At 39.4% G+C, this 24,043-nt stretch overlaps 1 protein-coding gene across 3 annotated transcripts; it reads left to right on the forward strand.

Annotated features, from left to right (window-relative positions):
• Positions 1-989: 989 nt before the first annotated feature.
• Positions 990-22,705, forward strand: NMD3 (NMD3 ribosome export adaptor). Of its 3 annotated transcripts, none has more exons than XM_083613370.1 (16): positions 990-1,079; positions 2,566-2,655; positions 4,655-4,789; positions 6,372-6,468; positions 7,821-7,901; positions 9,014-9,142; positions 9,592-9,682; positions 12,624-12,702; positions 13,179-13,275; positions 14,064-14,181; positions 14,428-14,573; positions 15,501-15,613; positions 17,284-17,356; positions 18,816-18,922; positions 20,792-20,862; positions 22,380-22,705. In XM_083613370.1, exons 2-16 carry the CDS (start codon positions 2,612-2,614, stop codon positions 22,511-22,513), a joined length of 1,515 nt encoding a protein of 504 aa, XP_083469496.1. In that variant the 5' UTR covers positions 990-1,079; positions 2,566-2,611; the 3' UTR covers positions 22,514-22,705. The 3 variants fall into 3 exon arrangements, with proteins under 3 accessions (XP_083469496.1, XP_083469498.1, XP_083469497.1); XM_083613371.1 differs by lacking the exon at positions 990-1,079 and adding an exon at positions 1,165-1,507; XM_083613372.1 differs by lacking the exons at positions 18,816-18,922; positions 20,792-20,862; positions 22,380-22,705 and adding an exon at positions 17,535-17,553 and having other exon boundaries at positions 17,284-17,415.
• The last annotated feature ends 1,338 nt before the right edge of the window (positions 22,706-24,043 follow it).

Consider the following 24,043-nt stretch of genomic DNA (forward strand, 5'->3'; position numbering starts at 1 on the left):
AACATGAAAAGTTTGGAAAGGTCTGTTCTAACCCTCCAGAGCGGATTTGGGGATGGCGTGGGGCAGGGGAAGAGGTGAAAGCCCCACTGCCCTGACCGGAGCCCATGTGGTGCCTTCCACTTTCCGAACCAGGTAGCCGAATCTGGCCACTTGAAATTAATTGGCCCAAATTATTTGTGGTAGATTCATTGAAGTCAGTGACCACAAGTAAATTAGACACATTAATTTTGATGAGTCTGAGTAAAAAATTTAGATGGGAATTCCACAACAACCCAAGCAGATGGGAGAGGTATAAATAAAATTATTATTATTATTATACACGGATGCCAACAATTTTACTGCTTGTATTGCATATTTACAAAATAGATACCCCATGCACATATCTTCTTTGTTATTTATTGATATTTAACTGAAAGCTTTGTTAACGACTGCTCTGTTTCTCCTGTTGCCTTTCTTTGTATTTTCGGGGGTTTTTTTATTTATTTTTATTATTATTAATTATCTTGCTGTGTTTTATGCAAACCCGCTGAGGGATTTTGCCCTCAACGATATATTAAGCGATATATTAAAATGCTACTGATGAGGAATGATGGCGATAATTTCGTTGCTCTTTTAGAATAAAATTCTTATTGGAAGCGAAGAAAGGAAAGGAAAGCGACGCTTGCTCTGCCGAGATGCAATCTCCCTGTTACAACGAGTCAAGCTTATGAAGTCAGCGTTAAAAAAAGAAAAGAAAAAGGGGGCCCTGAGCATCTGCAGAGTGCACTTCTCCTGGCACCTGCCCATGCCTCTGTCTCTATCTCTTCCCCCTCCCACTCCATCTGAACAACGGGGCTTGCTTAGCAACACCCGACGAGAGCAACCCTACGCCTCCGGTTCTCAACTGAACCTGCGGGGAGGGGAAAGCACGCTTTCCTTATCTCTACGTCACCACTCACATGGCGACTTCACGTTCCCCCCTCGGCGTTCTTTTCCCACCGTTCGCGCGAGGGTGAGGCGTTCTCGCGAGAGCTGTGCCTTCTCTCTATCTCGCCGCTTCCAGGACGCGAGGCGTAGACCTGACCGTGAAGAGAAAGAAAGTAAGAGGCGAGGGGGAAACCGAGCGCGAGTCGCTTTGTGGGGCCTCTGGGGGCGGGGGAGAGAGGAACGCGCGCGGGGGGGGGTCGTTTCGGCGCGCCCAGGACGACCGTTGGCTCCCTCAGCTGCGCTGGGCCCAACCGCCACGTGCCGCCTCGGCTGCTCTTTCCCGTCCTCCTTCTCTTCTTAATTTAACCGCCGGCCCGAAGTGCTACATCACCTCTCCACCCGTGGCTGGATATCGCTGTCCCCCATCCTCTGCTTCCGAAACTGTGGAGCTTGTCGCGTTGCGATGTGGGCAAGAGTGCCTCTGAGCGGGTGCAGATCGCCGCTGCTGCTGCTGCTGCCAAGGGACCCCGAGACCTTTGCCCTACCTAGAGTGGGAAGGCGACGAAAGGCTGCCATAGAACGTGGCTTTATCATTTAAATGGTTGGTTGGTGGATTTGTTTTTAAAATGATCGTCTACTTGGATGGGCTTTTTTTTAAGGATATAAATCTCGTTTGAGTAGGCTTGGAAGAGGCATCTGTTTTGCGTTTTCTTTCAGTACAGTACTGTGTTGCCCCCCCCCCCACTACGTGTTACTTTGGCCTTAAAGCCATGGGCATAGCCAAAGGGGGCAGCTGCCCCCCTAAATCAATAAAAACACTTAACTAACTGAGGTGCTGCTCCCACCCAACACAAATGCTGGCTATGCCCATGCTTACAGCCAATCAGAGAGCCCCTGCTTTCCTGGATGCCAAATGTGTTGTATTGCAAGTCACTTCGTTGCCATGGAAGTGACTGGCCAATTTAATTAATAATAATAATGTTAATAGTGTATTAGACTGGCAATTTGTTGCTGTACGCAGTCAGCTCAATGTTCCCTCATGCCCGCGCTGATGCCCTTGACAGCATTGGGACCCCACATATCCACGTCATACTTTTAATCATAATAATAATAATTTATTATTTATACTCCACCCATTTGGCTGGGTTTCCTCAGCCCCTGTGGGCGGCTTCCAACAAAATATTAAAATACAGTGGTCTGTTAAACATTAAAAGCTTCCCTAAACAGGGTTGCCTTCAGATGTCTTCTAAAGCACATTTGTACCATTTTTAAAAGCTATGGCTTCCTCCAAAGAATCCAGAGAAGTGTGGTTTATCCATCACAGAACTGTTTCCAGCACCGTTAATAAACTACAGTTCTCTGGATTCTTTGGGAGGAGCTAATGGCAAAGTGGTATAAAGCTGCTTTAAATGTATGGTACAGGTGTGACCTAACATATGTCACCACCCTACCCCATTTTCTTTAGTACTTGAACCTCAGTATTTGACCTTCATCAGTATCAAAAACATAAGAACATCCCACCCACGTAGATATCTGGTTGACAACGATGAGAACAAGATGTTTAAATGTTTGGCTTTTTGATCTGATCCAGTTGGGTTGTTCTTATGTTAGACACTCTCTGTAATAGTTGGACCCTAACCTGTGCTCTCACCTCACTAGGTGCTAATGCGTTTCTCATTCTTGGGAAACACGTGTGAAGCTAGAGATGGAATACATGAAAGAGCCTGCAACGGTCAGCCAGGGGAACATGTGAGTAACATAATGTCTTTGGTTTTTTTTTATAATAAATTTTTATTGGTTTTACAACATATATTAACACACAAAAACTAACAATTCACAACATAACACATCAACAAACAAACATATAAACACGTATAATTTCATAACCTTTTTTTCTTAAACCTTATTTCAACGACTTCCCCATACCTCCCTTTTCTGCATCCCTGTTTTAAACTTTTTCAGCAACCCCTAATTTCAATTACTTATGATTCAATTTCTTTGATCCTTTTTCTCTTACCCAATCATTTATCGCTGCAATTCTGTTTTACGTTACCCATGACATTTTAGCACTCGTTAATTTTACAACAGTTCTTAAGATAAACTTTAAATTTCTTCCAATCTTCTTCCACCGTCTCTTTCCCTTGGTCACGGATTCTGCCAGTCATCTCGGCCAGTCCCATATAGTCAATCACCTTCGTCTGCCACTCTTCCAGTGTGGGTAGTTCTTGTGTCTTCCAATACTTTGCTAAAAGAACTCTTGCTGCTGTTGTAGCATACATAAAGAACGTCCTATCTTTCCTTGACACCAATTGGCCTACCATGCCCAGGAGGAAGGCCTCTGGTTTCTTATGAAAAGTACACTTAAGTACCTTCTTAATTTCATTATAGATCATTTCCCAGAAGGCCTTGATCCTTGGGCACGTCCACCAAAGGTGGTAGAAAGTACCTTCAGTTTCCTTACATTTCCAGCATTTATTATTGGGCGTATGATAGATTTTTGCAAGCTTGACTGGGGTCATGTACCACCTATAAATCATTTTCATAATGTTCTCTCTTAAGGCATTACATGCCGTAAACTTTATACCGGTAGTCCATAACTGTTCCCAGTCAGCAAACATAATGTCATGACCAATGTCTTGTGCCCATTTAATCATAGCTGATTTAACCGTCTCATCCTGTGTATTCCATTTCAACAGCAAGTTATACATTCTTGACAGATTCTTAGTATTGGGTTCCAAAAGCTCTGTTTCTAATTTTGACCTCTCCACCTGGAAGCCAATTTTCCTGTCCTGTTTGAAAACTTCATTTATCTGGTAATAATGAAGCCAGTCTCTTACTTTAGAGGTGAGAGCTGCCTCGTGGGCAGAGGCGAATGCAGCTTGTTTTTTCAGCATCGCGGTATATCGCCAAACTGTGATGTTTGGCTGGCGAAACACCGTGATGTTGAAAAGCTGATATCGCCCAGCCCTAGTGGTTAGAGTTTTGGACTAGGACCTGGGAACCAGGGTGCAAATCCCTACTCAGCAATGAAGGTGACCTTGGACCAGTCATTCACTCTCATCTGAACTACCTCACTATTGTGAGAATAGATTGGGGGGAGCTCTGTATGATACCTGGATGGCAAGGTGGGATATAAATGAAATAAATGAATAAGTTGCTTGTTTGAAATCAGTTGATATCTCCTTATATGTGGAGGACTAAGGCAGAGCTGAAAGCTCCCCCCCCCCCCGGTGTATTTGCTTTCCACTATGCAAGAATTTGCCATGGAGGACTACTTTGTAAGAAACAGTTCTCCCCATACATGTCCTACTGTTATTTATACTCTCAGATGTGTTGGAATACCAAAGCATTAGAAATTAGCAGTGCTAGAAACAAATAGTCATTTTGCCTACTTGTTCATGGGTCAGAACCTACTTTGTCAGGTGCATCTACAAAGTGCTTCATAATTGAATTGTGAAATGCAAGAACAGACCTGACTCTCAGATTATTACTAATATTTGCATCAAAGCACTTGAATGAGCTCAATTCTTACCTTGTTCATCCTCAAAACAAGATTGTTGTTACACTGATCTAGCCACCTGGGCACATGCAACTGAGAACTATTTACTGAAGGCCATCCATTGAGTTGCCACAGTAGCATTTGAACTCTGGTCTCATATGTTTGAATTATAATGCTATCCAGGGAATAATCATGACTTTGTCTTTTGTGCATTTCGGTTTCAATGGTCATTTTCTTTCTTCCTTCTAGCCTGTGCTGCCAGTGTGGCATTGCAATTCCACCCAATCCAGCCAACATGTGTGTAGCATGTTTACGGACTCAAGTGGACATAACTGAAGGAATTCCTAAGCAAGTCATTGTTCATTTCTGCAAACAATGTGGAAGGTACCAACTGTTTTCTCAATCTTAAGGGCGCTGACATAACGTAACTTTCCTGAGTGCTTATATAAACATTTTAAAAAGTAAAAGTAGATGCGTAGATCCAGAAAAAAATGCCATAATCCACAGTCAAGCAAAACTTTTTTTTAGGCTAAGGAAAAAAATGCAAAATAGTGTGCAAAGGCCTTGAGTCTGCTTGTGGCCAGAGTCCTTAAGCAGAATAAGCAGGTATTCAAAAACGATTGTTCTGCCTATTTCGGTAGATAAAAGGTTTCACCAAGGGTTTTGGAAGCATCAGCTTAACAATGTCTGGTTCCCTCTCTCTAGAAATACAAAAATTGTCAATTACCATGCCTTCTTTCTGTGGCACACATTGCAGAGACAGTTGTAAGTCTTGTAGTGGGGAAAAAAGCACTTCATAATCAACACAACATCAATTGTCACAACATCATTAGAGATTTTCAGAGCATAGTTGCTGAACAGAGAAATGTCAGAACTCCTACTTTGGGGGGGGGGGCACGTAGCTACCTGCATACTTTCCAAGAAATATGGAATCTACTTTGTGGAAGGTATGGGTAGACAGATTGAGAGTCTTCTGAAACAGAGTGCTTTGTTCTTTTGTTGCATGACGTGACAGTCTCATCTTTTTAAAATTTATCGTTTGGTGTCACCGGTCAGGTGCAACCCACCAGAAACTTCTTTTGCATAAGGGCAGTTAAAGCAAATAGGACTGCTGCATTGACTATAAATCATTGCTGTTCATGCCAAGATATTACATTTTATTTAAAGAAGTAGCTGTCTGACATAAGGACATTAATATAATTAGCATACATTAATGTTGAATATCATTATAATGTACTATGGGGGCATTATTGTTTTGTAGAGGGGGTTGTTGTTTGCTCGTTATTATGTTATGTATTTCTGTGTTTTTATACTGTAAACCATCACATGGGTCCCCAGATGAAGGGTGATGTGTAAATTTAATTAATAAGCCTTGATTTATATTTTGTATTTGAAATTGTTCGTGTTTTTCTGCCTTTGTCATGGAGTTTAGCTACCACAATAAACTTGATGATGAAATAAATAATACACTGAGAATGTTGTCTAGAGAATTCAAGAGCTCATATTATATTCACACTGTATAGCATATTTTTTGAAGGTCAGTTTGTCTTAATTGAGGTAGTTGTTGAGTTGTCACTTACCTCCAGCCTCTAATGACATTTTGACTTAAACTTTCCTTATTGTTTGTTAGTCAAAATTCTAAAACCTTTCACTGTTTACATCTGTTGTGCATGTTGATCAGTTGAGTTAGCAGGTGCATATGTATGCATCATACTTAATCACAACTTCTTTGACCATTTCTGGCTGTAACATTGTGAACCATAAACCTCTGTTTTTGTGACATTCCGTAGAAAGCAATGAGTTGTTGAATGATGAGGAGGAATTATTTTCAGATCCAGAAGACTAGGAAATTATTTTTGTGGCATTATTAGTGTTATGTAGTTATAATGCTATTTAAATATAGGCACATCATTGTATATATTTGGTTTGAGTCAATTTCATGTATTGCTTTTATTTTCAATTTTAGATACCTTCAACCACCAGGAACTTGGATTCAGTGTGCCTTGGAATCAAGAGAACTTCTGACATTATGCCTTAAAAAAATCAAAGCTTCCCTTAGTAAGGTTAGTCTTGTAGCTCTATATTTTTATATGAAATTGGAGTCTACTATATTTCTGTAAACTTCATTCTGCTTGTGAAAGCTGTGATTCTTACGTGGAGTTAGCCACTAATGATGAGTTGATTCTCCAAGCAGATGTACTTTGGTTGTACCTTCCAGTTCTATTTTGAGGGCACTGCATACAATGATAGTTCCTTGATGGTATGTACTGGGGCATGTTTACCACAGAAGAGCTGTTCCTTGATTCTGTGTTCACAAGTACCTATGCTATTAGAATCTATAACCATAAGCATCCACAGAAACATAATGGACTGGGTTATCACTCTTGACCCGTTCTGTTTGTGAGGAAAAAAGCATAATTAAAATTATAAGAAGAACTGAAGAAATACCACTTTCATGATGTGACTAGACGTGGAAGCTGCATGAAATACCTTCATCATTCAACAAGCAGTTTTTTATGAGAGATTGAGAAGCAGAATGGCCGTTGGACCATCTAAGCAAAAACCCCACTTCTCCCAGTGCTCCTTGTGTCCCAAGCTGTGAAGGACATCAGCAGTAATAGCCTAGGTGACAAAACCCCAACCTGTGAGGGACACTTAAAGTTAGGTGGCTACAACATTGTGGTTTTTTCCCTGAGAGCTGTCGTGCCCAAGAGATTCAGAGCAGAGTAGTAGGAACATGTGGGTGAAATGTTATTTGTAAAAAGATTTATTTACCACGATATTGTAAAACATCAGGGCTACACTATAAGGCACAGCATAAAACTTTAAAAATACAGATAATGTGATTAAGTTATGAAATATGTTTTCATCCATCTTGTCCAAGTCTGAATAGGCATTCAGACAAATGAAATTATGCTGTTATGTAGCTGACAAAGAGATGATGATTTATTTAAAGTGCTAATAGGTGTAGGGATATGTTTGATGTAGCAGTTCCATTGGTGTAAGGGTTCCATTGATGTAAAGTATTTGCTGCTAACTTAGAGGGTTCTTGTAGCAGTTGGGTGGGGTATATTCTAAACAGCAGTTTATGGCTCTGTACAGGATTTCACTCCATGAATTTCCAGTTTGTGCATGAAGGTGAGCTAACGTTCAGCGCAAAAGTCAATAAGCCAATGGGCAGAAGCAAGCCATGAAGTGGAAGCAGGGATTATTGTCATCATTTGTTGATTAGGAGACATACATAATAGTAAATGGAATATTAAAAATTTTAATAAATGCCACGTATCATTTCCTGTATTTCAACAGTGACATTAATTGAATGTAGGAGCCCAGACCTATGTGGCACCATTTCTGTTGTTCAGCATTTGTAGAAATATACAATAATGGTAATCATGCATCTCTTTCCTCCTGGCAGGTGCGGTTGATCGAAGCAGGATTTGTATGGACTGAACCACATTCCAAAAGACTTAAAGTAAAGCTGACTGTACAAAAAGAGGTGATTAGACTTTGGAGTGACGTTTATAAATCAAAATTATTAGGGAAACCAGGAGTATGTTGTGTTAGCTAGAGGAAGTCAAGGATGTTCTTGCTTGTGACTTGCTGAGTTCTGAACAATGTTGCAACTGTATTAGGCACCATGAAAGTCAGTCCCATTAAAATACTAGAATTTGTTTCCATATAAGCATGTATAGAACCAGGCTAGAGGTTTCTGTATATTGAAGGGATCCAGACTTAGGATTGGGGACCGGACTTAATGATACTTGTATTCCTTCCACTTGTATTCCTTCCATTTCCATCTGTCAACTTTATAGCACAATTGTGAGGTCAGTAGGAAAAAATAGCTAGGTAGAAAGCTTGGAGTATTGAGCTAAGACTCAATACTTCAGAGCATTTGGGCTATTAGCTGTATCTCTTTTAATGCCAGTTACTTTTTAATTTTAGTTTATTTAAACAATTTATTGACCAGTAAATTGCAATCATCTGTAAGCAGTTTACAATGATAAAAAACAAAAATTATATGAAAGTATTTCTATACCGCCGCATTATAAAAGATGGCATAAACTATAGGACATAAAATATCATTTAATTTTTCTAAAATGCATACAATTATTTAGATGACTTCCTAATCAAAAATTAAGTAGTTGCAAAGACCTTTTGCCACAAAAACGTGAACAGATGCTTGAAAGTCAAAAGTGAGGATACCCAGCAAATCTCTGCTTGAAGAGTATTCCATAGCACGGGATTGGCAACTCTAAATACCTGACTTCTAGTTGAGGCAAGTTGCTCCACCACTTCATTAAGGTCCAGGCCTTGCAAAGCCCGATTCAGATGTTATAGAGAAATAGAGCTGCATGCCATCAACGTGCTGATGGCACTTTGCTCCAAAACTCCAAAGCTCTCAGTGGCTTTATACAGATGTTAAATAACAATGGGGCCAAATGGTACCCTGTGGAACCCCATAACACAAGTGGCAGGGGGTCAAAGAACACTCTCCCATGTTACTCTTTGGCTTCAACCACACAGGTAGACTGTCAAAGGTTACTCCCCAGAAACAACCTAGTACAGATGGCAGAAAAACTTAATCTTGCACTTAACTTCCTTCCATAGGTGATCAATGGGGCAGTTCTTCAGCAAGTCTTTATAATAGAGTATGTTGTTCAGTCCCAAATGTGTGATGACTGCCATCGAGTTGAAGCTAAGGACTTCTGGAAAGCAGTGGTACAAATTAGGCAGAAGGTATGTTTGTGTTATATATACATGCATTTGTGGTTGCCTCGTGTACTGAACTTGTGTATAAAATATATGGCTTTTTAAACTCTGGGTTGCGGGGTGTTGTTTTTGTTTCTTACTATGGTACATATTTTATATTGTAATCTCCCCTGTGATGCTTAGGTGAAGGATGGTATGGAAATTTAATGAATTTTGAATGAGCTACAAAATGCTTCAATGTTTTTGGCAATTATACATATGCCTAGGTCCTAGTATGTTCCAATAAACTTGCTCGAACTTAATGCTGAGTAAATACAATATAGTGCTGCATACTTATGTATTCCTGCTTTAGTAAGGGTCTTATGATCTGTTTGGACCTTGGGTGAAGTAGCAACCCTGTTGATCAGCCACATTTTCAGTTGCCCTGGGGGCCTTTACATGAAAGTAATGTGTACAAATCTTATTTTTATTCTTAGACTCTACATAAAAAGACTTTCTACTACTTGGAGCAATTGATTTTAAAACATAGGCTTCACCAGAATACTCTTCGGATTAAAGAAATTCATGGTGAGTGATGTTTATGAAGCGACTAAGTTCTTGTAAAAGCAAATATGATATGAAGTACTTGCAGGCGTGAAGGAGAGGCTAGGTTTTTCAAAATAAGAGCTTTGGCATATAATAAATATGATGTTTTGTGTATACAGTGGTACCTCAGGTTAAGTACTTAATTCGTTCCGGAGGTCCGTACTTAACCTGAAACTGTTCTTAACCTGAAGCACCACTTTAGCTAATGGGGCCTCCTGCTGCCGCCGTGCCACCAGAGCACGATTTCTGTTCTCATCCTGAAGCAAAGTTCTTAACCTGAAGCACGATTTTTGGGTTAGCGGAGTCTGTAACCTGAAGCGTATGTAACCCGAGGTACCACTGTAAAACGTTGGTCACACTTGGAGTACACCCACTGAAATCAGTGGGCTTCATTGGTTTCAATGGTTCTGCAGTGGCTAACAGTAGATATCGTCCATATAATTAATATTTTGCATAGAGATGAAGAGAAGTATATTTATTACTAGGGGCTGCCATGCCTGCTTGTATTGCTCACCAAGCCACCACCTCATCCAACCTTCCATTCCCTCACAGCTTGTTTGTGATAAGCGTAATATATTGTTAATGAAGGGAGAAGTAGTCTTGGGACTTGCATGAAAATCCATAAAAGCTCTGAAGAATATAGAATAAAGGGTATTGGAACTGATTCAAGAATTTGGACAGGTTGCAGGTTTTAAGTTGAACAAGATGAAGACCAAGGTTTTAGAGAAAAATCTAACTGTGAATGAGAGAGAAAAGTTTCAGGAGGAGACAGGATTAACATTGGTTAAGAAAGTGAAATATTTAGGGGTTAACATGACTGCTATCAATGTGAACTTATTTAAGGATAACTATGAAAAATGTTGGACTGAAGTGAAAAAGGACTTAGAAATTTGGTCAAATTTGAAGTTATCACTGCTAGGCCGAATTGCTGCGATAAAAATGAATGTATCGCCAAGGATGTTGTTTTTGTTTCAAACATTGCAAATTTTGGACAAGATGGATTGTTTCAAGAAGTGGCAGAGAGATATTTCTAGATTTTCTGGCAGGGCAAGAAGCCTCGAATAAAATTTAAGATATTAACTGACGCTAAAGAAAGAGGTGGATTTGCCCTGCCAGACCTTAAACTTTACTATGAATCAGCCGCTTTTTGCTGGCTGAGAGAATGGCTGATTCTTGAAAACACTGATGTGTTGGATTTAGAAGGTTTCAACAATGTATTTGGTTGGCATGCATACTTGTGGTATGATAAGGGAAAAGCACATAAAGCGTTTAAAAATCATATTGTTAGAAAAGCACTGTTTAATGTTTGGATAAGATATAAGGATTTGTTAGAAAATAAAACCCCAAGATGGTTGTCTCCAATGGAAGCGAAGGCTCAGAAAAAACTCAATATGGAGGCCAAATGGCCGAAATATTGGGAAATTTTAGAACAAGATGGAGACAGAATAAAACTACAGAGTTTTGAGAAATTGAAAAACAGAGTGCGAGACTGGCTTCATTATTACCAAATAATGGAGGCATATAATTCGGACAAAAAAGTTGGTTTCCAGGTGGAAAAATCAAAATTGGAAACAGAATTGTTAGATCCCAAAATTAAGAACTTGTCAAGAATGTATAACTTGCTGTTGAAATGGAACACTCAGGATGAAATGGTAAAATCTGCTATGATTAAATGGGTACAAGATGTTGGACATAACATTATGATGGCTGACTGGGAACTGTTATGGACCACAGGTATGAAATTTACGGCATGTAATGCTCTAAGAGAGAATTTAATGAAAATGATTTACAGGTGGTACATGACACCAGTCAAGCTTGCAAAAATTTATAATTTGCCTGACAATAAATGTTGGAAATGTAATGAGACCGAAGGTACATTCTTTCACCTTTGGTGGATATGCCCAAGGATTAAGACATTCTGGGAGATGATTTATAATGAAATGAAAAAGGTATTTAAATATACCTTCCTGAAGAAACCAGAGGCCTTTCTCCTGGGCATGGTCGGCCAATTGGTGCCAAAGAAGGACAGAATTTTTTTTATGTATGCAACAACAGCAGCAAGAATACTTATCGCGAAGTATTGGAAGACACAAGATTTACCCACCCGGGAAGAATGGCAGATGAAGTTGATGGACTATATGGAACTGGCGGAAATGACTGGCAGAATCCGAGACCAGGGAGAAGAGTCGGTGGAAGAAGATTGGAAAAAATTCAAAGATTATTTACAGAAATACTGTAAAATTAATGAATGCTAGAAAAATGATGGAATGAAGTTATATGGCTTTAGCAGAAAGGTTATAAGGAATTAAGTATAAATGGATTTTCAATGTATCAAAGGGGAAAAAATAAGGTTATAATAAGTTAAGATAAATTACAGGACAGAAAACTGAGGAAGATGGAAAGGATTTGCTGAAACAGTTAATTGAAGTGGAATACAAAAAGGGAGGTGTGAGGAAGTCGTGGAAATAAGTGAATGAAAGATAAGATACTGAAATAATGGATGTGTTTTAAATTGTGTTTGTTGTATTTTGTTAATTTAATGTTTTTAATGTCAGTGTTATGTAGTGTTTTGTTTTTGTATTGTATTGTATTGCTTTGTTGAATTATTTTTTTTCTCTTTTATACCCTTTAAACTGCTAATAAATATTATTTTTAAAAAAATTAAAAAAGAATATAGATCCCTATGATAATATATCAATATGAACCGCCATGAGTTTTAATTCCATATACATGCTTTCAGATGCCCTTGATTTCTACTATGCTTCAAAACATGTTTGTGATAAGCATAATATATTGTTAATGAAGGGAGAAGTAGTCTTGGGACTTGCATGAAAATCCATAAAAGCTCTGAAGAATATAGATCCCTATGATAATATATCAATATGAACCGCCATGAGTTTTAATTCCATATACATGCTTTCAGATGGCCTTGATTTCTACTATGCTTCAAAACAACATGCTCAAAAGATGGTGGACTTTCTTCAGTGCACAGTTCCTTGTAGGTAAGACTGTCTTTAAAGTGTGTGATCCTTTGCATAGCTGCATCATTAATTAAAGTGTTCTAGTTTAGTCCCACTGAAGCTAGTGCATAGAAGTAGTTTCAGTGTTGCTCTACCTGGATCAGGGAATCTGTTTATATCACAGAGGCAGCAGCGGTGGCAGTAGTGCCTTTGCGTCTTGCCTTTTTGTAGGTGCTTGCAACAACTACAGTGCTAAACTTTAATTGTCAAGAGAAAGCAGCTTTCTTTTCTGCCTTCAAGATGCTGACCCATCCTGGAACTTCCCCTTTAGGGTCCCTTGTCCCACACACCTACAGTTTGAGAACTGAGGAGTGGTTTGTTAAACATAGCCAACGATTCTCACTCTTTTTTGTCATTTGTGGGGTTTTCACTTTCCTGCCCAGTTTGTTATTGTAGCCTTAGAAATTCCTTTTTTTCTTGTTATCTCTGATTTGGATTTGCTTTTTTTTTAATTTCAGGTCTAAGTCATCCCAGCGTTTGATCTCTCATGACATTCATAGCAATACGTATAACTACAAAAGCACATTTTCTGTGGAGATTGTTCCAGTATGCAAGGTATTTTTGACTTGATTCCTAGCCCGTAATCAAGAAGAAACTGTGTTTGGGGGACTTCCTGTTAAATGGATTGTTTGCACTGCCAGTGCTATAGAAGCTATATCTGCTAAGACATATGCCCCATTTTATTCAGTGGGTCTATATAGGATTGTAGCCTAAAACCACAATACTATAAGAAAACAGAAGCTATCTATTTCAATGCTAGCATGAATTTCAAAGAGCCAGTGTACAGATTTACACAAACATCTTCATCTCTGGTTCAGTGTAGTTTGAAGGGATAACTTTCATGAGTGAGTGAGATGTCATAGCTACAATGTTTCATACCATCCAGTATCCAAACACAACACATAAGGAGTCATCAAGTACTAAACAAGTATGTGTGAATCCTCTTGAGAATGTTAATTATTGAACTGCAGTAACAGTTTTTCCTCTAGACTGCTGGTACAACACATTGATACGGCAATAAAATGCATATTGAAGTATTTGTTTTTCAATTGGAACTTTTGTGTTTGGGAAAGACTTGGAGAATATGTTCTAACGATTTCAGAGATTAAGAAATTTTACAAGTGAAATGCGCCTACAGTTCTTACGGTCTGAAATCTTAACTACTAGCTTTTACAGAAATTCAGCTAAAGGGTTTAGTTAGTTGCTTGTAGTTCCCTACTCCTCAGACCTCCTTTTAGCATTTTAGTAACTCTAACAGCAGATTTACAATGGGAATTGATGAGCTTTTTGTTTTTGTTTTGTAATTGCTTTGCTTTCTTTCCTTCTTTTTTCTCTCTGTTCAGGACAATGTTGTATGCTTGTCTCCGAAGCTGGCTCAAAGCCTTGGGAATATGAGCCAGATTTGTATTTGCCTCCGAATAACTAGTGCCATTCACCTCATTGATCCTAATACACTGCAGAGTAAGTTTTTGATATTTTTCATATTAAAATGTAATCCAGTAATACTAATAGGAATCACACTCCCATCAGCAGAAATTTATATGAGCCTGAGGTTGATGTATTTGAAAAACTAAGCTACAGGCTACTATGATGGCATCAGGTGCATTGAAGAGAATATCAGTCCTATGTGACTTTTCCCACACACACAAATCAGAATAGTGGCTTACAAGTAACATCTGCATTACTTCTATATTTCTTGTCTTTCAGTTGCTGAAGTGGATGGAAACACTTACTGGCGTCATCCTTTTAACAGCTTGTTCCAGCCAAAGCAGTTGGAGGAATTTATTGTAATGGACATCAGCAAGGCCCATGGGAGAAAACAAGGTGCTGGTGCAGGCATGAAATCCAACAAAGTAAGAATTGTTGTTCTCTTATTTGCACCTCTTCTAGAAACTTGGCCAGATCATTCTCCCTGCCTTGGAATTGTTTAACTCTGTCACATGTCATTTGAAAGCTGTCAGACCATTGATCTATTTAGCCCAGTTTGCTATTCTAACTGGTAGCAACTCTTTCCCATATCTGCTCCCTAAGATCCTTTTAACTGAAGAAGCTAAGGATTGACCTTGGGCATTTTGTTTCCTAAGCAGGTGCTCTGCCTTTGAGCGATGTCCCTGAATTATATGTTAGTCTAAGTTCTTGTATTTTTGAATGAAGTGTACTTCTTTTGAAAGGGAGTTCTACATTTGAGATGTCACTCCCAAGAAGGTCACGTCCATCTTTGTCCTTTTAATATCTCAGGTAGATAAAAATTAAAAGCATTTATGCACATTGGAATACGCCAACTTTTGCTGTGGATAAAGAAGAAAAATAAGAGAATCCTTTTTAATTATTATGAATCAATTCTTACTGTACACTTTGTGTATGCAAAGTGCATTAACTATCACAATTCTGCATCAAAGTGACTCAGACTCCATGTGAAGCAAACTTATCTTTGTGGCGTATAAATTAAGCAAATCTGCATGGTTTTGCTTTATTTTTCCATTACTTAGTCAGCTTTGGTTCGACATGACATGTTTTGCAAAATCAATTTGTAGGTCAGTGTAGCAACCAGCATATACCATTGATACAAGGAATGGTATTTTCATTACATTGCTAGAAAAACCATGCAAGGTTTTTCTAGCAAATATATTTGATACACACGTCCTTTGGGGGAAATTGGCAGTTTGAGAGGAAATTAAGATGCTGAATTATAAAATGTGAGAGAAGGTTTGGTTCAACTCTTAACATATCCAGCTTTCATTTTTAATCATATGTGTTCTTTTCCCTTTGTTATTTTGAAGCATACACTTGCTGAAGCCTGGGTGCAGAAAACATCAGAGTTGAATACCGATACCCAATATTTCTGTCGTACTCACTTGGGGCATCTTCTGAATCCTGGAGATCTTGTGCTTGGGTTTGTAATGCTCTGTTCTGCTTCTGGTTGATGTTCAGTTCCATGCTTGCATACCACTTTAGAAGGCTGCAGGACTGTGCCCCTTCAGAACTAATAACTTTGATAGTTGATGCTAATTGGAGCTGGTTTTCTGAAACCTTAAGGTACTCTGAAAGCTGGGAGGTATGAAGGCTACAGGACTGGGCAAGGTAGACACCTCTGAGTTTTCTGCAATATAATGATTACAGGGAAAGTTGATGACAACATTGCATTAAAAGGAAGAGGATAAATTTGAGAAGAACTGCCTTTTAATAGCTAATGCAAAATACAATGTGCAGTGGGCAGTATTTACCCTCATGCACCTACTTGTTAAAAGGCAGAGTAATTCACAAAGCTGAATCTTTTAAGAGCAATGCTTGTTCAGGGTTGTTTGTAATAGGCTTCTTACTTTAGTCGGAGGCAGGGTTCTACAAACCCATTCCCTAATGGTGAGTGCCTCTCCCTTTCTAGCAAGTGCCTGAGTTCTCTGGATTTTAACAAAGCATTTAAAGGACTTCTGTGCATACCCCCAGTAAATGCTAATCCTGGCGATAAATGCTACTGTGTTGTTTTTCTCTTGGAGACCTTCATCAATAGCTGTTGGCCCTGTGCATCATCCTGTTTCTAGGCTTAATAATATTCTTGACACAGAGCAAGCAGAGATGTTCCAGCAACAGGTTCTAATCAGGACAACAATGGCACCATTTTAGCCTCAAGGCCATGCTTAGCTCTTCTGTCCTTCTGATGCCAGACCTGTCCTCTTAGAGCCCTTAGAGTGAATTTTTCTTCTTCCATTTCCAGCACATTAGCTGGTGGCCATCCCTGTTACACGCTTCAGGACTCCACAGTTAAAAACATCCCTTTGCAACAACTTTTTAGAGGTGTCATTGTGCCATGCCTTCAGGATTGGGAAAATTAAAAGAGAACACTGAAGGCTATAATGTGTCATTCACATGCTGACTCCTTAGATGCCTATAATAAATATTGTCGTCTTGATATTACAGCTGGAAAAGTGGAAAGTGTTATAAATGCCGACAAACCATTGGTGCACCAAATGCTCCACAAACTTTGTTTCTCTCCAGGCTTCTGCCAAAGTCCCATGCAGAATGCAGTGAGATTAAATCCTCATGCAGAGGATTTGAGGCAGTGGAAGTGGGGGAGAAGCAGGGCAGAATGGGCCAATGGCAACCATATATAATAAAAGTAGCAAGTAAGCCAAAATGTATGGAGTTCTGATCTGTCATCATTATATCAAAGCCTCTATGACATATCTCAATCCAAGCTGTTAAATGGATATATTTATATAATTTTAAAACAGAATTAAAATCTTCTCAATGCCAGCCTTAAGACAGCCCAAGTAGGTGGATAATTTGACATTTCCTAAAGGTACAAGGTCTTGAGTTTTAGCAAGTATCCATTCTTGTTACTGTTTTGATTATTTGTTACATTTTCTGTATAAACATCCTTTGCTTTTCAAAACTTTTCATTCCTACAACATCCTGGCAGTGCCTGTTGTTGTTGTTGCTGCTGCTGCTGTTACATTTTCTTTCCCATTCTGCTTTGCTGTTTCTATTAGAAATATTGACATTTCTGAGTTGTGTAGAAGTATGATACAGTTAACAAAGAAACCCTTCTGCATATTCTTATTTTAGGTTTGACTTAGTGAACTGCAATCTAAATGATGAATTTGCAAATAAGATGAACCCACATAATGTTCCAGATGTGGTAAGTTTTGGATACTTCTTTCCTTCCTTAAACAAACATTTGGGCACTGATGAACAGTTGAGTTGAATTAATTTTATAATGAAATGATTTTAGAATGTAGTACTGTTTTATTGCTGTTAGCCGCCTTGAGCCCGGCTTTCTGGGGAGGGCGGGATATAAATAAAAATTATTATTATTATTAAGATCATCATGATATAGACCAAGAATCTCAATCTCTTTGCTAGCATAGGAAATTATATAGTCTTTTATTACCTTCATATGTCTGGGTTTCATTTCCTGTCTGCCTAAGCTGTCTGCCAAGCCTTATGCCCATCCTGCACAACTTGGCTCCCTTTGTCTCCCACTAGTGTCTCTGTGCTTTCTGCCTGTTAGGTCAAGAAAAGTGTCATTTGATGAAAATCCTCCCCAAATATTTTGCTTCTGCATAATGTTAGACAATGGAAGCCTTGTTGATTCTGTCTAGGTCATGAAGGCTCACTTCACCATACCTTTCCCAGTATGTGTAGTCATTCTAGAAGCAGATACCGGAGCCTTGGTGGTCCACATACAGCTCATGCGGCTTGTGTTGCTTAGCCTGCTATAGTGGCCTTTGGTGTCATTGATACTGCTAAAAATAAAAATCACCCTCCTGCTTTCCCTGAATTAGTACCTTTGTTCATTTATTCTTAGATGCATTATTTAGTCCCACCAATATATCTCTGGTGTTTTTATACCAGAGATATATATTTTATACTCTGGTGTTTTTATATATTGAGGTTTTTATACTGAGGTTTTTTTATTTTTTTGTCATGTGGAAATCTTAACACCGCTTTAATGATTGCAAACCTGAATATTCTGGTGGAATAGTTAAGAGTATGAGCGATGAGTTCAGTCTCTGCTTCAAATGTCATTCCACCCATGAACTGACAGTGTGTATAATATGTCACATTCCGTGTCTGTCTTCCTTTCCCAGACATTAACATGGAGGCAGTAATGCTGGCAAATCTTACAGTAATATACAATATGTATGAAGTACTTTGAGCATTTATGGAAAGCAGTACAAAAATATTTAATAGCTTCCTTCAATATTCATTTCCCCCACTGCCCCTTGTGGTCAGTTTTAACACTACAGTTCTGTAGTTGCTTCAAATACCAACAGGGCTGTTTTTACAGAGGGGCGCAGGGCACCCAGGTGCCAAATTCTGGGGTCCCCAAATGTATTCTGGGGGGACCCAAAAAACCTCAACAAATTTGGAGTTGCCCCCCTAAAAAAAATTGGGGCAGCTAAACTACATTGGGGGCGGCTAAATAAATTGGGGGGGGGGCGCTGGGCAGATCTTTGCACCCCGGCAGCGCATATGCTGAAGACGGCCCTGAATACCAATTTTCATTTAAGCTTTCTCTTTTAATGCATGCCTTAGTATTGTTCTGTAAGTGGTATTTCTGACACAGTACCTCGCCTTCCCCTTTCCATTCTTAGGTTTTGATCAAGAAGAGCTATGATCGCACAAAACGTCAGCGTCGCAGGAACTGGAAACTGAAAGAATTAGACAGAGACAGAGAGGGCATGGATACAGATGATGAAAGGTATTGGGGGAGGCGGTGTTCTGTGTTATCTCTCATTTGTTCAACCACCCAGTACATAATTTTATGAGTAAAATAAGGTGGCAGAGAAAACAACTTGGATTTCATGCATGCTCTTTAGACCAGGGGTAGCTAAAGTTGTATATCCCCAATATTGTTCATTTCCAGTTCCCATCATCTCTGACCATTGACCACGTTGGCTGGGACTGTCCTAGAGGGCACCAAGTTGGCTCCCCCTGAGTTTAGACTAATGCTGAGGCTTGTGGCTGAATTCTATCATGGGTGCCATGTGAAGAGTTCTGTTAAGTGTTGAAACCTACAATCTACAACATATTTTGTAATAAAAATTGCAACATGGATTTCACAAAATGAGGCAAATGTGGGACAGTAGACCCAGAGGGGGGAGAGAACTGCCCCTGTGTGTACTTTGCATTTTGAAAGTTTGCAAAAGTTGAACATCTAGACAGGAAATCACAAGGTGATTTCTAACCACCTATTAGACTAATGTACTACTATAATTTCCCAATAAGTCAGTGAGCACAAAACTCATTGAGTTTCAAAACCAAGATGGAACATAAGAGCAGTCCTGCTAGATTAGACCCCCCAAAACCCATCCACTCCAACTCACTGGATGCTACAGGACTTAACTGAGATTATTTCAAACATTGGAGATTGCCTCATCTTGAAATAGCAGGATGGGCTGTTGCTAAATTATTAAGAGAACTTTTATCTTGTGGAAGGATCCTAACTGCATTCTACCTTTGCAGGAGTGTGGTTTCCCAGTAGTATGCATCATAGTGTGCTCTAGGATGGGCCACCTCAGTTTTCCCATGGATCTGTTAACTTGATATAAACTGAATGATCTTGGGTGCATCCTACCTACTAAACTAGTGTATGAAAGTTTGCTACCAGAGCTTTGTTCCTCAGTGCAGGAACTGAATAGCCTTTCAGCTCTGGAATATTATAGGCTAAGCTGATTGCTGGAATCTGGGCGAGAAAGCCAGTTGCTACATTCAGCAAGTAAATTAGATGCCGCAGAGTTTGAACATTTTAGAAATTTACATCGATGTTGTTTCAGGCTGGAATTGATGTAACGTGTGGTTGAATTGCATGAGTGGTTTCCCCCTCCAGTTGTAAAACAGCTACAACAGACTCCAATTTTGATGTCTTGGGTGAGGGGATATTTAACCATTTCCCTCCCACACAAACCCTGTTTTCCCACAAGTGATTATTAAAGCACTTTTATACTACCATTTTAGTATGTTTAGGGAAGTTTTTAAATGTTTGATGTTTTATTGTTTTTTTAATATTTTGTTGGAAGTCGCCCAGAGTGGCTGGGGAAACCCAGCCAGATGGGCAGGATATAAATAATAAATTATTATTATTATACCATTTATACTATTGGAATTCATGGCAGCGTATAACAAAATCAATGCATGATAGTCGAACACATGAAAAACTGATGGAAACACATGGGGGAAAGAAAGGTAAGAAAGGGCATCCCAGTCAGATGAGTGGGGTACAAATAATCATTATCATTATAATAATTATACAGATACCAGTCTTTTTCCACAGTGTGTAAAAGCAGCAGGAGGTGTTTGATGGCAGGGGTCAGACTCTGGAGAGATCCAATCAGGAATCTCCCATGTCACATCTTAGCACTTTCTAATTTGAATTTTTCAAACTAATTTTACTTGCTCAGCTTGTGAATGTTCATCTTTCCCAGTAGTCAGACATAGTTTATATAGCCTTCAGGCAAAAATACTTAGTTTTCTGTTTTCTATTTATAGTTTATGAGTATAATGGTATTAGAATGCACTTAATCCCCAGAAAAAGTAGTAAAATTGCTCACTTTTATTTCTGCTTTGATAGACAATACCAGGACTTCCTAGAAGATCTTGAAGAAGATGAGGCTATTAGAAAAAATGTCAATATTTATAAAAGTAAGTTTCCTACGTGAAGTATTTACCTTTTTTTACCGTATTGTAATGCCCAGAAATATTGCCTGTCTACAGTAGTGCCTGGAATTCACAACCAATGGTGGCTACTGTTAAATTAGTTGTTTTCTAGTTAATATGTGTTCTGTCCACTGTTTCTCTCTATTGTCATGATCTAAGTATCTGGGGCTAAATGCTCCAAGCCAATTTAATGACACTTTGAGGGATGAGAAGCTACAGATAACTGCTTGCATCTCTTTTGTCGCATTCTTCCTTTCCCAGAGCATGCATTAGACCAGCTTAGGACTTGTAATACATCATCATCTATCTCCCCAGGTTGCATCAACTTAAGGAAGCTTTGTCTTGACCATGCTGCATGCCCTGGCATGCAGGAAAATACTGTGCTCCTGCAAGCATACTTAATCCCCTCCTGGAGGCACAGTTTGTCTAACATTAGTTGAGTATCTGATGAGCTGAAGTTGGCAAACAGGATGAGGAAATTGACCGCCTGACCCAAGCCCTTAGCAACTTAAGAGTACCCTGGAGGAGCAAATGAAATTAGGGTTCTCTCCCCAGGACCAGGATGCTGTAAGCTTTTAAGGACTTGGGCTCCTTTGAAGCTAAAAGGATGTGGGGCAGTAATTAGGGGCAGTCAGAAGGAACTTGGTCTCAACCTAATTATTCCCCGCTCCAAGGAGATCTTAAGCTGTGATGCAGGCAGCAACCCTAACAGCTTAATGTATCCTTTAAAAATCAAAATAAGAGTAGGGGATATATTCTTGTTGATCCCAGGTCTCCCCACTCCTCTCCAAATCCTTTTGTACACTACAAGGAGGGGAAGAGAAATATATTCCCCTTTCCCCATTGTTCAGGATAAGGCTTAGATAAGCAGGTCACTTAGTCCCAGATTTCAGCAGTCTTGCATTATTTTGCTGATGGAGGGGGCAGGGCCCCCCAAACATTTATTTTCTTTGTGGTCTTCCAGTTTGTTCCCTCTAATGATGAAGTATATTACCATCCAGAAACCTCTGCACACTTGAACATCCCTGATATGCAGAATTTATGTCTATGTTTGTTTGTTTTTTGAATAGAAAGGAACACAAACTGTAGGAGACCAAGGGCTGTATGTGTATACTGCCCTCATTCCACCATGTAACTAACAATAGCAGGGCAGAGAATAGACACAAGCACTTGGTATGAATCCTAGGCGAAAGGGAAGCAAGTGGTCTGCTGCTTGCTCTCTTCAACCTTTTGGGGGAAGGATAATTAGTATTCTATTCCTAATTAATTATTCGGATCCTAATTAATCTTGCACTATAATAATCCATCACTCAGGTTTAGACTACAAAGCAGGCATTAAAGCTATTGTGGAGGTGCAGGGAGAGAGCAAATATTTTGAAAAGAATTTCCATTGTTTTCTTAAAGAATGGCTAGCTATTTGACAGTTAGCTCAGTTGGTTAGATAAAGTGATTTTTATTTTATTTTATCTTTTGAGGTCTTATGTTGCTTTATGGTTTTATAGATGCAGTCATTCCTGTAGAAAGTGACACGGATGATGAGGGTATTCCCCGGATCAGCCTTGCTGAAATGTTGGAAGATCTTCAGATATCTCAAGATGCTACTGGCGGAGAAGGTGCTGATATGTTGACAGAATAAGCTAATAGGTCTTGTTAATGTGGATATTTTTCTTCCTTAAGGAAAACTAGTTATTACAGGAACCTATTATAGGCATTCATAGACTTGATGTACAAAGTTATAATCACAGTAAATTTTGAACAACAGTTCAACAATAAATCATGCTGGAAAGTGTCATTAATGGCTAATAAATGCATTGGGATATATACTAAACCTGAATGGCATTCAGACTGTGATTATGATTATATTTACTTGTGTCTAAATTTGTAAGGTAAAGGTAAAGGGACCCCTGACCATTAGGTCCAGTCGTGACCGACTCTGGGGTTGCGGCGCTCATCTCACTTTATAGGCCGAGGGAGCCGGCATACAGCTTCCGGGTCATGTGGCCAGCATAACTAAGCCGCTTCTGGCGAACCAGAGCAGCGCACGGAAATGCCGTTTACCTGCCCGGAGCGGTACCTATTTATCTACTTGCACTTTTGTGCTTTTGAACTGCTAGGTTGGCAAGAGCAGGGACCAAGCAACAGGAGTTCACCCCGTCGCGGGGATTCAAACTGCTGGCCTTGTGATCAGCAAGTCCTAGGCTCTGTGGTTTAACCCTCAGCACCACCCGTGTCCCGTCTAAATTTGTATTGGTATGCAAATACAAAGATAGTTCCAAAGCCGTGTCACTCACTGAATTTGTTTATGCTTTGGCCATCTGTAATCTGCACCTGGGATCTCTGGTGTGTTTATGTGTGTTGCAGGGCTGCTCCCAGTAACGTCAAAAACTGTTCTAATCTACTTTAAACTACCATTTAGTTAGAAATACAAATCTTACATTCAGTTGCTATATGAAGCTGCAGGAAATGAAGAATGTGGAGGAGAGGAAAGTGGATGGAACTTATATTTCTGAAATACAGTCATCTAATAACTGTCTAGAATATAGGCCCTAGATTACAAGAGGCTTAATTTTAATTCCCTCTTGCATTATTGGCAGCTGATGCCCCATAGTGGAGATGTTACTGTGTGCTTTGAAAACTAGCCACATTCTATCTAGGCCTCAGGCTTTCTAAAGGTTACCTTTGCGTCAGTCCCGTTGAGGGAGGCTACTGTTTTTCTTGGAAGGGAAGAAAAGCTTAGGAGGTTGCAGCTTTGTTCTGGAAATCCATCTCTACATGTCTGTCTCTTGCACAGGTGGAGGGAACTGATGTGCCTCTGTAAAAGAATGCCATGGACCAGTTTTCTTTATTCAACCAAACTATCTCCTTGGGACTGGCGGAGTTCATGTAACTTGTAGTTGAAAATGTTTGTTTTAAACATTTGATCCCAGATCCAACATTAGATCAAAGTTATTATACAATCTTCCCTTGTGTTAAGAATAAAAATTGTGCCCCTATATAGTGGCTACTTCCTAGTACAGCATTATGATCATTCATTGAGATTCCTAAATTTGGGTGCAGGGTGGGTGATAGGCAAGAGCACAATATGGTGTAAGTACTTTTCATTCATAAGTCTTTGGTCACTTCCATTTTAAGCCCACCAGCATTGTCTGACTCTTTAAAAACCTCT

The sequence above is a fragment of the Podarcis filfolensis genome (assembly GCF_964270895.1).
Source record: "Podarcis filfolensis genome assembly, chromosome: 5".
In the NCBI taxonomy this organism is placed as follows: Eukaryota; Metazoa; Chordata; class Lepidosauria; order Squamata; family Lacertidae; genus Podarcis; species Podarcis filfolensis.